Source organism: Micropterus salmoides, unplaced genomic scaffold (genome assembly GCF_014851395.1).
Source record: "Micropterus salmoides isolate LMB-PRFRI ecotype aquatic unplaced genomic scaffold, ASM1485139v1 Ms_hic_scaffold_7, whole genome shotgun sequence".
In the NCBI taxonomy this organism is placed as follows: domain Eukaryota; kingdom Metazoa; phylum Chordata; class Actinopteri; order Centrarchiformes; family Centrarchidae; genus Micropterus; species Micropterus salmoides.
In genome coordinates this window covers 11,584,123-11,598,287 of record NW_024044459.1, presented here as the reverse complement: position 1 = coordinate 11,598,287, position 14,165 = coordinate 11,584,123, and the positions used below count along the sequence as shown (strand labels likewise).

The window sequence follows — 14,165 nt, the reverse complement described above, 5'->3', positions numbered from 1 at the left end:
TGAGATAATATCATATCATTTAATGCCATGACTTGACTCTCAAATTATCTTTCTGATATTATTATAATTTGTATATTTGTAATAATTTCTTCTCCACCATTTCTCATAATGATAATTCATGCAATTCATGCATCACCTAATTTCATCATAACACAGGCCGGACTCACACGAAATAACAGTGTATGTTTAATCTATCTAATATTGTGTTGGTCATACTATAGGCTACATTTGATTTACTGCTTGTCCGTTTTGAATAATACAGAAGGTAAAGAGCTTAAAAATTAATCGCATATTAAAACGCAATCGCAATATTGGTAAAAAAAAAAATTGCAATTAGATCATTTTACAAAAGCGTTCAGCCCAGTGACAAATGCTTTGCACATGCTGGCTTTAAAAGGTCTTTGCTTCCTCCTACTCTCATAACCTACGTCATTCACTGTTTGCAAAAGAGGCTACATTTTATTCTCTCTAGGAACACACGCAAGATCGGCAACAAAATAATACAAGTTATAACTCCTGCACTGGGTCCTCATATGTAACTGTGTCCTTGAAGCTACTGTTTTCAGTAACAAAAGGGTTATTTAATGAAATACTGTACTGTCTTCCTATTTTATTTTATAAACAAACCACATGTAAACCCCTATAAAGGGTCATTAGCCCTTTTATTTACATGATATCAATGCATACTAGTGCAACAAAACCAGTGGATATGCATTTTCTGCACTTGTACAACACAATATAAACATCATTGTTCTATGATCCAACATGTCCGACAGCACAATCCTCCAAATCCGCCATCATCAGCTCACAGGCAACACTTTCATAACCTAATCTGACAGGAAGAAATATAGAGATAAAATCATATATGACAGAGAATTAGTAGTGTTTGAATTCATGGGTCCATGGCCTGTTCTAAAAATGGGCTGCAACACACAGCGCTGGCTTTCTCCAGTCCTCTGAAAACTTTAAAACGAGCTGTCTACTCAGCAGCAAGGCCGCCTCACGGAGGGTTTTCAATTTCACTTTTATGGAATTTGATTTCTGTCAGCCTGTAATATGTCACCCGCATTGTCCACACCATCAATTCTGCGACAGCTTTATAAACTGTTATTTAAGCTACACTCAGCTTTTGTATTAGGCTGTGAAAAATACAATAGAGATTGGACTGGAGTCTTGAAAGCTTACAGTTTGCAGGACACATACAGCAGCAAACAAAAGTGAAAGTTGCGCACAAAAGGCAAGTTTTGTCATGCGTACAGAAAAAAGGTTTACATCCAGTAACTTACTTAAACGTTCAATGGGATGCCATTCTCACTGTATACTGGTGGGGTGACTTCTATTTCAACTATAGTTTCATTAGAAGCTGTGTACATGCATCAGCGGAACAGAAAACAGGGTTTTTCCTGCATAGAGAAATTTTTGGTGGCCCCCAAAGAGGTTTTAGGGACCGCCAAAGAAAAATCACCAGCACCAAAATGATCAGAATTGAAAAAAAGCGTTTCAAATAGTCTCCGAATGTGTTTCAATAGTATTTATCAAACAACTGTTGAGCAAGCAGAACATAAACTTAGATAAGTCTTGTCTTCCAGCAGTCACCTCTAGCCACCATCCACAGCCTCTGTATTTTACACATGCAGCTGGCGCTGGATTTATAAACCAGCTGCTGCGTTGGTTTGATGCTATGAAGACTACTGGAAGAAATGACTTACTGTGATTTGTCACTATATTAAAGCCGTTTGTGCTTCAAGTGGGCCGATCACTCACTTTCTCCGCAGGGAGATCGGGAGCCTGTCGTGCAGCCGTATGTGTAGTTGCTCGTCAAAGTCACTTTTGTGAACTGACCAATCACATCCAGGAGGAGGCCGGACATTAAATAAAGGCTGAGGCGCAGTCTATGTGCACCCCAGCAAACTTTAGATATGCTTAACTCGTTGTTCTGTATGCACGATTTTTATTATTGACAAGTTTGTACTCTGCATAAACAAATCAGAGACCACCATGTAGAGCATCTTTCTTGCACAATAATGACAAAATGAAAATGAAACTGCTGTTTTTTTCCTACTGGAATTAATATTAGGCTACTAATGGTAAGCTATAGTAACCTGTACTATTATCTGAAATTATAATGAATATACTAACATTAGCACTAATCAAACATTAACCACAGTGGTGTAAGCTAATATCAGAAAATGGTATTATTTGTGAAACAACTGAATCTCACCTAATAAACTATCTGTAGGCAAATTATCCAAATAAAATGTAACCTGTAAATATATTATTATACTAACATTATACTTTCTATTTAATGTTGTAATGTAGTAAGTATTGTAATGTAGTAGTAAGTATTGTAATGTAAAGTATTAATACACTAATGTATGCCTTTACTCCTCCACGTTGTGGATATATTTTGTTTATCAAATGGTCAGAAATAACAAGAAAATGCATAGATTTCAGTCATATGGTAACTCATTGACTTTACTGTACGCATGCCAATCATGCTTACTGTTGCGCAAAGTCACCCCACTGAGCCAGAAAAAGGCCTGGAAATGCGCAGTCCAAACACATTTTTATAGTTTTCTAACAAATCAATCCATGGTCAAATCACATCACATGACACATACTTTTACTGTACACTACTTTGTGTCCTGTGACACTTTGTTAAAAGAATCTGTGGACTTAAGGTTAGTTGAGCATCTCTCTATTTACGCTGAGACAAACTTTACAGGATGCTTCATTCAGTATGCACCAGTTGGATGTGTTTTTCCCCAACTCACGCATGGAAGACAGTGAGAGACAATCAAAAGCAGAGAAGGGAAGCTGGATTTATACTCCAGCGATGACTCGATGCCGATACCTATGGCATTGGCAACGCACGTACCCTCACATTTATACTTGTGCGTTGGTGTCTGTGTCGCTCTGCAAGTACAACGCCAAAACACTAGTTTTTTTTTTCTAGGTTTGTATGTTCCACTGTGTTGACTTCTGCCGGTGAGCTGGCTAACTTCCAGTTTAGTCCTCCGCAAACTTGAAAGGGGGTAAAATAATAATTGTGCGGTTCTTCTAGACTTTCCAAATGTTATCGACCAAATGGATCAAATTCTGGTAGTGAAACGAGTCATTTAGCGGGGGTTGTGGTGCTCAAAAAAAGTATCCACTGTTTTACAGTTGCTTGTTTGGCCACTAATAAAACTGGCTTCAAAGCACAGAGCACTTCCTGGGAGCTTGGGGGAAATGCAATGCTGCCAGGCCGACCAATCACTGGTCTTGCGGTTTGCGTAGGCATGTCAGGCTACAGCGCTGATCTGACATCAGCATTTTTTAAGTTTTGTTTCAAAATATGTGATTCAAATCAAGTCAAGTATTTACCTAAAGGTGTTCCTGTTTACAATCATTTACATAACTATCAATGTGTATTGGAAATGACAGAATGTTACAATATTGTGACCTGTGAAAAATTTGGCTTCAGCTAAATTTTTTAAAATTTAGACGCACCAGTGCCACCAATGCCAAAACATTAGTCTGGAGCACTATAGCTGGGTTTAGGCTTTAAGGTGATCAGAATAAGATTTGATGGCACAGATATAGGAAATGCAAATGAATTACCCTCTCATAGTATCCTGTATTTGGGTTGGTCATGGCTTTTCCAGAAAATTAGAGCAACACTGAACAAGAAATAAAGTCTGGAAACATTATCTGTGGAAATAGCTGTGAAGTGTGTCAATTACTAGAGGCAGTTTAAAACTGTCTGGGGTGCGTGCCATGTGTTTATTGTGTTTAAGCAGCCAAAGGCCAAACAAATAACCAGTTCACTTCATATATGCTACAATAGTCAGTGAGACTATGGGATTAAATATAACACACCTCAGTGCTTCAACACCACACTAATGTTAGTTTGTGTGCACATAGTTTTGTTGATCTATTGCCTCTTGTTTTTTTTTAAATTACTTCTTGAAAATAAATGAAAAGGAAATTCAATCTCATGTTGTCCCCAGTGTGCCAAAATCATACTGAACAGTGACCCCATAACCACGTTGAACCATACATTTTGTGTACTGTTACACACCTAGTATCAACAGAGTTTGTGGTAAAGTGTGTGTAACAGTGATTAAGCTCTCCCTTACAGTTATGGTTTGCCCTCTTTCTACACTCATCTCATCAAGGCAGAAAAATCTGAAAGCATATTAAGGAATTATTGTTTTTAGTTTCTCAACTGTGATAAATTCAAGAACGCGTTCTACACAAGCACCACCATAAAATCATAGATGACCTGTTGATAACTTTACCAAACAATTACATCTCCAGAACCTGTTTCTAAATGCATTTCATGGCACTGAGCATTAGTAGGTAAACAAATTCAGTGTGTTGGCAGAGGTGATGTATAGTCGAAGTTCTGGAAAGAAAGTCATTAGCTACGTGAGATTAACAACAACTCAGCAACACCGGTGTTATCATTTAAAGAAACTATAACTTACACTACATTACATTACAGTACAGTACAGGATAAGTATAACAACAAATGTGGACATACTGCAGAACTCGGCCACACATCCACAGTACTGTCCCGAAACTCTCTAACTAATTTGTTGACTCCTGTGGGGGCTTCTTTACCTCCCTGAGAGGGCCTGTCTTCTTATCTGGCACCATCTCCTGTCTGGAAGCTCTACACCACCATCATATTATCATCATCTACCTGCATGACAGCCAAGCACCACTGAGTGCACAGGAGAGGCGAGGACGAGGTAGATGGCTTTACACTGATAAAGACCACAGTGTTTCCTTGAGGGTTTAACTAGCAGTAAATTAGGAATTTAATGTTAAGGATATAATTGATGATGGTGGTGTGTTGAAGATGTGCTTCCAGTAAATAGATCTGATAAACAGATAAATACAGCCGTAAACATCTTCATATAAATAAATATCCATCATGGCACTCTTTCTTGCAAATGTTCTTGCGACAGCGATTCAACTTCAGTCAGTGATTTTAATAACAAAATAGGTGTGCATCAGGTACAGCACTTGAATGACATGAACATGAGGCTATTCTGCAGCATCACAACTAAAAATGTAGTAAATTAAATTGGTTTTAATCATGAAATTTTTATTACACTGTTTTTATTACACAGATGTTATGATGATGGAGAAGAATGAAAGGAAAGTCGATGAGAAAAGACGTCACAGCCCGACACTATGCTCTTTGGAAAAACCACAACAGTAAGTGCTTGAAGTGCAAATATGGAGACAAAATCTAAATTGAGTAACTCAAGGATAATCACTTCAGGTGGGGATGCTGAAATTGGATTACAGCCTTAATATATATATATATATTAAGTTGTGGAGGTTTAGGACAGGTAGAGGAGACACAAGAAAAGCTTTTTATTTTTTAACAGTGGAGGCACGATAAATATTCCAATTCAGCTAATAAAAAAACTAAGATTAAATGAAATAAATGCTATTTCATCACTTTTTGTGATTGTAACAATGAATTTCTAGTTACAAATTGTGCAAGTGTGTGTTGCGCTGAAACTCTTCTTCAAGTAATCAGCTCTTCCTGCAAATACAAATAAAGGCGTCCCTGAATTTGAATAACCGCACGTAGCCCTCTGAACCTGACAACTTCACTGAAAATATCATAAATCACAAAGGTGGATGGCTAAATTATGCTAAAGAGTGCTAACTGATTAGCATTAATGTGCTCACTTTCTCCTTCGCGCGCTGAAGCATAGCGGTTTGTTCCTCTGCCGACAGACAATACCATTAACCTTTGCAATTCAGGCTCTGCTGTGCGGTGGCAGGTTAGCGGAGGCAGTGACCCCTAAACTAGATGTTGCTATTGGGTGGTGGGGGTGAGCGTGAAGAAGACAGAGCAGGGGTGGACAAATGTGCTTCATAAAAAACAAAACACCTCATCTGAAATTACTAGAGTTATGGATCTAATTTGCTTCACGCACAAACTCATCTCATTTGACACTATAGAGATACATTTAAGCATAAATTCAGTGAGAATATCATGATGGGCAAACATGAGTGTGTTTGTGTGTGTGTGTGTGTGTGCGTGTTGGTGGGACGTTCGTTACCGTCTCCCTGATGTGTCCTACGTTATAGCCTAAGTGCCGACATTATAGCAGACACTCTCATCCATCTCTAAGGAAAACAAAGAAATAAAAGTTTCTATAAATCACTACCAGAGCTGAAAAAAAATTAACTTCTAATGTCCACAAGGTTGCATACACATCAGGTGCACCTGCTTGTGTTTTAAATAAAATCTGATTTGATTCAAGGTTTCAGTGCAAAGATAGGGTATCATAAACTTTTCATCACATTGCTTTTGTCTTTTTTACAGTTGCATTCTTTAAGTCTGTTATTTTATTTATCAGGACAAACAGCCAGCTAATTTATTTGATTCGATTTTGATAATCAATCATTTATCAAGCAAAGATTGTAAATATTTGTTGACTCCAGCTTCTCAAATGTTGTATCTGAAGAAATATCTACTAACTTTCAAATTAGTTCAGTTGAAGTTAATAGATGATTTTTAATGAATAAGAGACAGCAGCAAAGGTTGTTGCCTGTTTAAGACCTGGTGGCCTGACTGTTAAAGAAACACTTCAGGAAACTCAAACAGCTGATCAGTCTCTATCTGTTGATAAACTGTAGGAAAAAGTTTGAACTCTGGCAGCGGGCGGGCGTGTGCGTGAGACGAGAACGACCGCGACAGTTTAACGGGATCGCGACAGTCACACAGAAGCCGTTGCCATGGTTACCTCACGGAGCGCTTGTTTGCCTGTCTGTTGATGAGGAGTGCGGAGCGACCCGTGTGAAAAGGCCTTATATAGCCTAAACCTTGTCACAACCATTCACAAGATATTAATTAATAACTTGCCAAATACTTTAACATAAGGACGACTTAAAAGGGCAACCATTCACACAGCAAAGTGTGTATAGTCTACATGAGTGATCAATAGACAACAAAGTCAAAGTAAACATTAGACATAAAAAAGTGGAGTGGAATCCAGTTCTAAAAATCTTCGAGTGGACATATTCTCTTTCAAGTGGGGAAACTGCACATATTTAAACGGATAACTTGACAGCTTCTAACAAGCAATAATCAAAACATTCCCAATTTATCTGTTCCTTATTGTCAACTCAGTGTTGGGCAAGTTACTCAGAAATAATATTACCTACTAGTTACTTAGCATAGGCTATAGACCTACTCCTTGGAAAAAGTAATATTAGCTACTCTACTTAGGCCCACTACTAGGTGATAGCCTACTATAACCCCACTCTCTCTGGTGAGTGCAATGAGTCCAAGTATCACTGGCAGCAAGGGCCGGAGTTTCTTTCTGAGTTTCACATTGCTGTGTTGCTTTAGCTGATGCTTCAATTAGCCTAAGTATAAATGTAGAACTTTTTGCTGGTCGCACAAAGTTTACAACGGACGACAATGTTCTTTGCATCTTAGACTGTGACACAGTAATGGCAATGACGTTACTTAAAGCTTTCGAAAATACCTCTCTCTCCCTGTTCTGCAGTTGTCCATTAGCTTCTTGGCTAACAGCTGGCTTTAACAAACTGACGAGAATGACCGCGACAGTAACTACTGAACTACGGCCCACTACTGTATGGAGGTGAGCGTCTTGCTCACGGACACCTCAGCAGTCATTGCTGAGTGAATGAAAGTTACACTCTTCTCTAACTTCTATTTCTATTTCTTCTCTATACTTCTATTCTATCAAGGTGGATGAATACCACAAATGATTTTTTTCCTTTCAACACAAATTTAGCTAAATTCATCTGTTACAAAGGAGTATTTTTAAAACGACAACTTTGGTGCTACTTTCACCTCTTCCAGCTGTGCATCCACACAGATGAGCACACCGACTGACGTGGGTTTCATGTTACTGTGACAGTTTTGTGGTCAGGTAACAGAAAGTAAGTTATGCTGAGGTGATTTGTAGCTTTACTCCTGTTTCTGTGGCATTAAGCAACTTAGATGTTAAGTTCCCTCTCGAACATACACACAAAAACAAACACACACTTACACACAAACATGACACCAGACCATCATGTACTTTATGTACAATCCATCTCTTTTAGCTCAGAAGCTTTCGGATGGTTTTTGTTCTTTTAACTCTTGCATATGACTTGTGTGACTCCTAATCCAGCCGTTATCAGTTTAACCACTATAATCAGTCTACATAGTGTAACACCACTCTGAGACAGGACTTACAACATTAAACAGATGCTGCTAAAATTCAGCCTCTTACTTACAGTAATTCATATTCCGAAGAGTATTTTACCATAAAACTAAAACTTTTTTTTACAGTGTTCATGGTTCCCAGTGCTGGCTGGTAAAGGTAGCTGGGTTTGGGTGCAAACTTGATGGATATCTGCCTTTTATTAAATATCTACCAATGAAAAAACTTTCATTATGATGAGAGATATATGGAAAAACAGGATGGACAAGTTGCAGAAAAGCTATTTTTTCTTTCTGTACATTATGGTAAGTTTTCAGTTAAATGCTAAATGATATTTTTGTACATTCTTTTAAGAGATTTATTGTCTCATCTAAATGCTGCCTCAGAAGCTTTTCCACCATGACAACAATAATGTTAAATGTACAAAAACACTTGACTTGTACATAGACATTTTATTTTTGTTGTTAGTCATTACTTACTTTCACATTAAAAAAATTGTCAAACCGATTAATCAATTATCAAAATAGTTGGTGAACAATTTAATAGTTGACAACTAATCGATTAATCAAGCTCCACACATGTACAGTGCAGTGAAATACCTTTGGACCTTAAAGGCTTTAAATGGAGTCTGACTGTTACTGATAAACAGCAGAGTGGTTGTTGATAGTCACCTGGTATTGCTGGTAGTTGTACAGGTTGCCATAATAGCTGGAGTAGCGTGAAGGCTGGTAGAAGTTGTAGTAGGAGGTCTCCATCAGCAGGTCAGATGGTCCCTCAGTATGAGTCCGGGCGCCAGCCGACGGGCTGGAGGACGCCGCCGAGCGACTCCCTGGTCAAATACACACACAGAGAGGAGACAACAAACATCGGTTCAGAGTCTGAAATATCTTGTTTGTGACTGGATTTCAGTATTTTCTGACCATAATTACATCTGAAATATGGATTTATGCATTCATGTACTTTATATGTAGTTTTAGTTATTTGGTTTAATTTTTTATTTTCTTGTCTTTGCTGATGCTGAAAACCAATGAATCAACAATGAAAACACCCTTCAACAATGAGACCTATTCAACTTATACAGATCCTGGCTTGCAGTAGAGCTAATGATCAATCATTCAATAGGAAAAGAAAACATATTTCTTGAACTTGACAAGAATTTTCTGGTCATTTCACCCTTAGCTCAAATTGCTATCAACAGCACCATCTGCAGGTGAAAGGTGTTTTTGACATCAAATTATCAGACATATCAGAACACACCAGCACAATACAGAAATGTGGATTGCCCCATCACGACAAACATGACCATCAAATCATCATTACCCATTATCTAACGCTCTTTCCTTATCAACAAGGCCACATTCTTCTCAGGCAGACCCTAATCTTTCAGTCTTACACAATGAAGACACTGTGCACCACTGAAGCCAAAGATAATGACATGTGATGTCCCTGTTCGAATACTTGTCATCAGTGAATCACAGAGTGCTCAACTCCTTTTTCCACATCGGTCTTTCCTCTCTGTTGCCAAGCCAGAGACCCAAAGTTCACTCTCACATAAACACAAAGCAGGATCAGAGCAAGGCATGAGCAGCCTTGACCACAGTCATATTCCAACTCCTAATGTGCTATCAGGCTGACAGGGAACATGATATCTGTGTCTGCCTCCACACCACTGCCAAGAAAGACATCAAGGATGCCCTTTCATTCTGCTGCCACAAAATCAACTTTAATTTTCACTTATTTTCCCATGTCTCTTATTGATGGTATCTACAGTTCCTTTAAAAGTATTCTTGTCGTGTGGACTTTTTCATGTTTTATTGTTTACAACACTGACTATTAACAGTGGACTTAATTCAGTCTTTCCGACCCTAAACAACAGAAACAGATGACAACGCACAAAGAGATGAGTAACGCACAAAGAGAAATGCATATGGGGCCAGATTGCGCAAAGCTTTTTTCCTACTTTCAAGTCTACTTCCAGTGATCAGCACCTCACTACAACCCTTGATGTGGGTAACTTTTTCTATATTATAAAGAACAAATATAACAAACAAAATAATTGATTGAACAGACACCATACAACTGTCTCTTGTAGAGTTTACTTCTATTCTCATTTTAGTTTTAAATAACTTATTATTCTTTTTTTTTAAACTTAAAACTTAGTTCTCTTTGTGCTGCTGCAACAACCCGAATGTTCCCTCTGGGGATCAATAAAGGATTATCTTATCTTGGAACGTGGCTTTGCTGCCTGTTAAACTGAAGGTTTTGCAATTTTTGTACAGTCTGAATTGTTCTGCATGTTAAACTGTCAAAATGAAATAACAGGATTTCCAACTGATAAAAATGATCTTCTGAATTATGACAATGAGTAGTTCAGAAAAATAATTCATAGAACAAAAGTTAAATTATACAATTAAAGAGAAGGTGTCTCCAGAAGCACATTTTAAGTCAGCTGTGTTGAGAGAATGAAAGCATTTTAACATACAACAGATTCACTCAAGACATCAACAATTCAATGTCAATCCACAACTCACACATTGGCAACTCTTTCTTCTGAACAGCATCTTTGAATACTACTATTACTGTTGTTAATTTTCATTGATATTTGTATTATTCTCACTATTATTATTTTAAATCTCTATGTGTTGGGCCCACCTCAACCTCTCACCGCCCCTGTCTACACCCAACGGTCAAGGCAGTTTGTCTGTAATAAATTGGTCCTATGTAAATAAAACTGAATTGAACTGAATATCCACCATTGTTTATTTACAAAAGAGGCACAAATAAAAAGGGGCCGTTCAGTAAAAGCTAGAAGGCATATCTGCTTCATTAAAGGAGTTCTCCATGTAGATCCTGCACATGGAGCATAAACACGGTGCGTACTGATCATTTCATAGATTGTCACACAAAATACAGTGGACTTTACTATTTAATGATGTCCAGGTGTATACTTAGATCGTAAAGATTGTGTGTGTGTGTGTGCGTGTGTGCGTATCAAATCAAACACTAACAGAGTACATTTCATTCAGAAAACTGCATGTTTTGTCAGTTAACATTACACACACCCACAGAAATTATCACTTCATGCTGATTCTTCTTTTCATTTCAGGCTTAAACATTTCTGTGAAAACGTCAACCTGAATTGTTTCTAAATCTGTCTACTCAACTGCAGAACAGCTCTTCACCATTTCATCTGTGTTTTCCATGTTTTTTCCACGTGAATGCTGACCGCTGCATGGTTGCTATCATGTGCAGACCCACTATATTTATAAACAATTTGGCATAACCAAATACATTGTCCATTCTCTTGGGAGCTGTTGTTTGGACACACTGACTTACCTGTACATTAGCAGTGTGAGAGGGTAGTGAGAGGGTGTGACAGACAGTGAATGAATAATGGTTGGCATTCCCTCACCTGCAACAACAAGAGAAGGAGCGGAGGTACTGGTAGGTGTCGGAGATCGTGCCTCCACAGAGAACAAGCAATCTGCTCCAGCTTCATTCTTCACCATCACCTCAGGCCCTGACAGAGACAACGGACTACAAATCCCAAGTTCCTCCTCCTGAGCCTGCTGCCTTCTCAGGGCAACCTGGAAAGGAGGAAAGGAAATAAAACACAACATCACCCTTATCTACTGACTTTTCAGAACTGACTCACTACAGATTCAATATCTGCTTGATTGAAGTCAATGCCACAAAATAATAATAATAATAATAATACATAATTAGTACACGATTCACTATTCGATAATAAATATCCATTTGTAGCATTGGGAAAAGAAAAGAAATTGTAGAATGATAATGAAAATAATCCACATTATCCAGCCCAAGTTAAATCCTTGTTTAGTTAACATTTTAAGATTTATTTTATTTTTGTTTGTTTTGTGACTCCTGTGTCTGGGCTGCTGTCAAATTTCCCATGTACTGTCTGTCTGTCTGACTGTGTGTTTGTAACATGCCATAATTTTAAAATGTATAATTAGTTTTACTTCTAGTCTCAAAGCAAAACTATCAGTGAGCCCACCCAACAACATCTGTTTAACAAACCCCTAGAACGTTACTTAAAGCTACAAAGTAGAGCTGAACAATTAATCAAAATGACAATATGGCCTACTGCAAATTTCAAACTGCAGGAGGTGCAATATTTGTTAAAGGCAAAATGTGTGTCAAAATACCATTTTAAATTAAATATTGTCTACTGCAGAGATGTCCTGGCCCACACACCATATTCTACAGACTAAAGAAAACATCTGTGTCTGGTACATCATGTAAAAATCACACCATAATCATTTAAATATGTTTTTCAACGAAAATTAGAATAATTATGTGATTATTCCCCCAAATCATTTGCAATAGGCCCATCAGTCAAAATCATTCAGGCCTACTACAAAGTACAAAGTTACAAAGCAAATTACCAAAAAATTTAATAAAAAAAGTAGCTGCTCTCTATACTGTAGCCTAACTGTTAACTAATTTCTATTTTTATAATGCCTGCTGTTAGCAACAAGTGTAGCAATATAATCATAAAACACATTTATAAACAGTTAGATGTTGTGTAAATTAAGCTAGCTGTGTATAAACTCAGCTAGCTAGGTTGCTTAGGCTGTTAGTACACAAATTAAAATTAGGAAAAACAACTAAAGTAAACAGTGTCCAGGGGGGTTAAAAAGTAGGAGAACATGAATTTAAATAGTTTTCTGAACAATTAAATGTTGTATTTCCTGTTTCGCGCCATATAATCAACTTATTTCACCCCAAAGCCTTGACGTTTAACAGCTTCTTCTTTTCTTTTTTCTTTTTTTTTGCTAAAACTAAGCTAGCCGCGCTAACCGGTAAAATAACGATTACCTGGGCCGCCATGACTCTCTGCCTCTCAGCTATCAATTTACATTTGGGACACTGGCAGTCCCTCCAGTTGCAGAAGCGCTTGTGTCCCTTCAGAGGAGACACATAGCCGTGGTTCCTACAGCGGGAGCACTTGGGCATCCTCGGGGGTTTCTGGCCTTTGGGCGGGGACAGTGGTCCAGTGCACTCCGGCACTTGCTTGCTCTGCTTGTCCTTGCTCATGGCTAACCTTACTGAGAATGAAACAACAAAAAGTCTGATGCCAACTGCTAGACCTGCCCAGGAACTTTAGCTACTGTGTTTGCGCAGCAGGCTCGGCTGGTTAAAGCCTGTACTCGTGCCAGGCTGGAGGCTGTAAGGTCACCGTCCTTCCACGCCCTACTGCTGCTGTGACTTGTGGGAGGAAACGAGATAAGCGGGGGAGAAGCTGGCAGAGCCATGGCATCACTCTGCTGCAGTCACACTTAGATTATTAGCAAATCATAAATAATTAAAGCCCATTGTTACATATGAATTTATGTTTTCCTTACTACCTCAGAGGGGGACAGGGCAGCAATAGGCGTACCACAGTGTTGAAATACTTAAGGTCATGCATTAACTTTTACTTAAGTGGAAGTACAACATTAATAATTAACACAAGTATTAGCATCAAAACATACCAACATTAAAATAATCTTTATGCAGATTGGGACATTTCAGAATAATGTATATTATGTTATTGGGTTATGATTATTAATGCATTAATGTGTACATCACTTTAATGTAGTAGCAGGTAAAGTAAAGTAGAGCTAATTTCAACAATAGGCTACTTTATAATTCCCGACCCACCCACCCATTAATCATAATTTTTTTGTTGATTAAGTTTTGTATTATTAATCTGAACATGCAAAACAAGTAGTAACTAAAGTTAGTGGAGTAGTAGTAGAACATTATACATAGAGGTTTAGTAATCTTCAGTCTCAGGTGTACTGACCTGGTTGAAAGAAATGTCAAATGTACAACTCATTTAAATTCTCTATCTGTAACCTTGCAGACATTTTTTACTTAAAACAAAAAAAAAAAAAGAGATTTGAAATGAATCCCGGCATCTGCACACATCATCATCATCTTGTCTATTTTTAGGAAATA

At 37.9% G+C, this 14,165-nt stretch overlaps 1 protein-coding gene across 2 annotated transcripts in view; it reads right to left on the bottom strand.

Moving 5' to 3' along the window:
- Positions 1 to 13,358, bottom strand: part of dmrt1 (doublesex and mab-3 related transcription factor 1) — a 42,287-nt gene extending 28,929 nt beyond the window's left edge. Inside the window, exons 1-3 of one of the 2 annotated variants that reach the window (XM_038703752.1) lie at positions 13,041 to 13,358; positions 11,608 to 11,782; positions 8,867 to 9,024 (exon numbers count right to left, since the gene is read on the bottom strand). In XM_038703752.1, coding sequence (XP_038559680.1) covers positions 8,867 to 9,024; positions 11,608 to 11,782; positions 13,041 to 13,259 — 552 coding nt within the window. In that variant the 5' untranslated portion in view covers positions 13,260 to 13,358. The remainder of the gene's footprint in view (positions 1 to 8,866; positions 9,025 to 11,607; positions 11,783 to 13,040) is intronic. The other variant, XM_038703751.1, reaches the window with a different exon arrangement.
- Between the last annotated feature and the right edge of the window lie 807 nt (positions 13,359 to 14,165).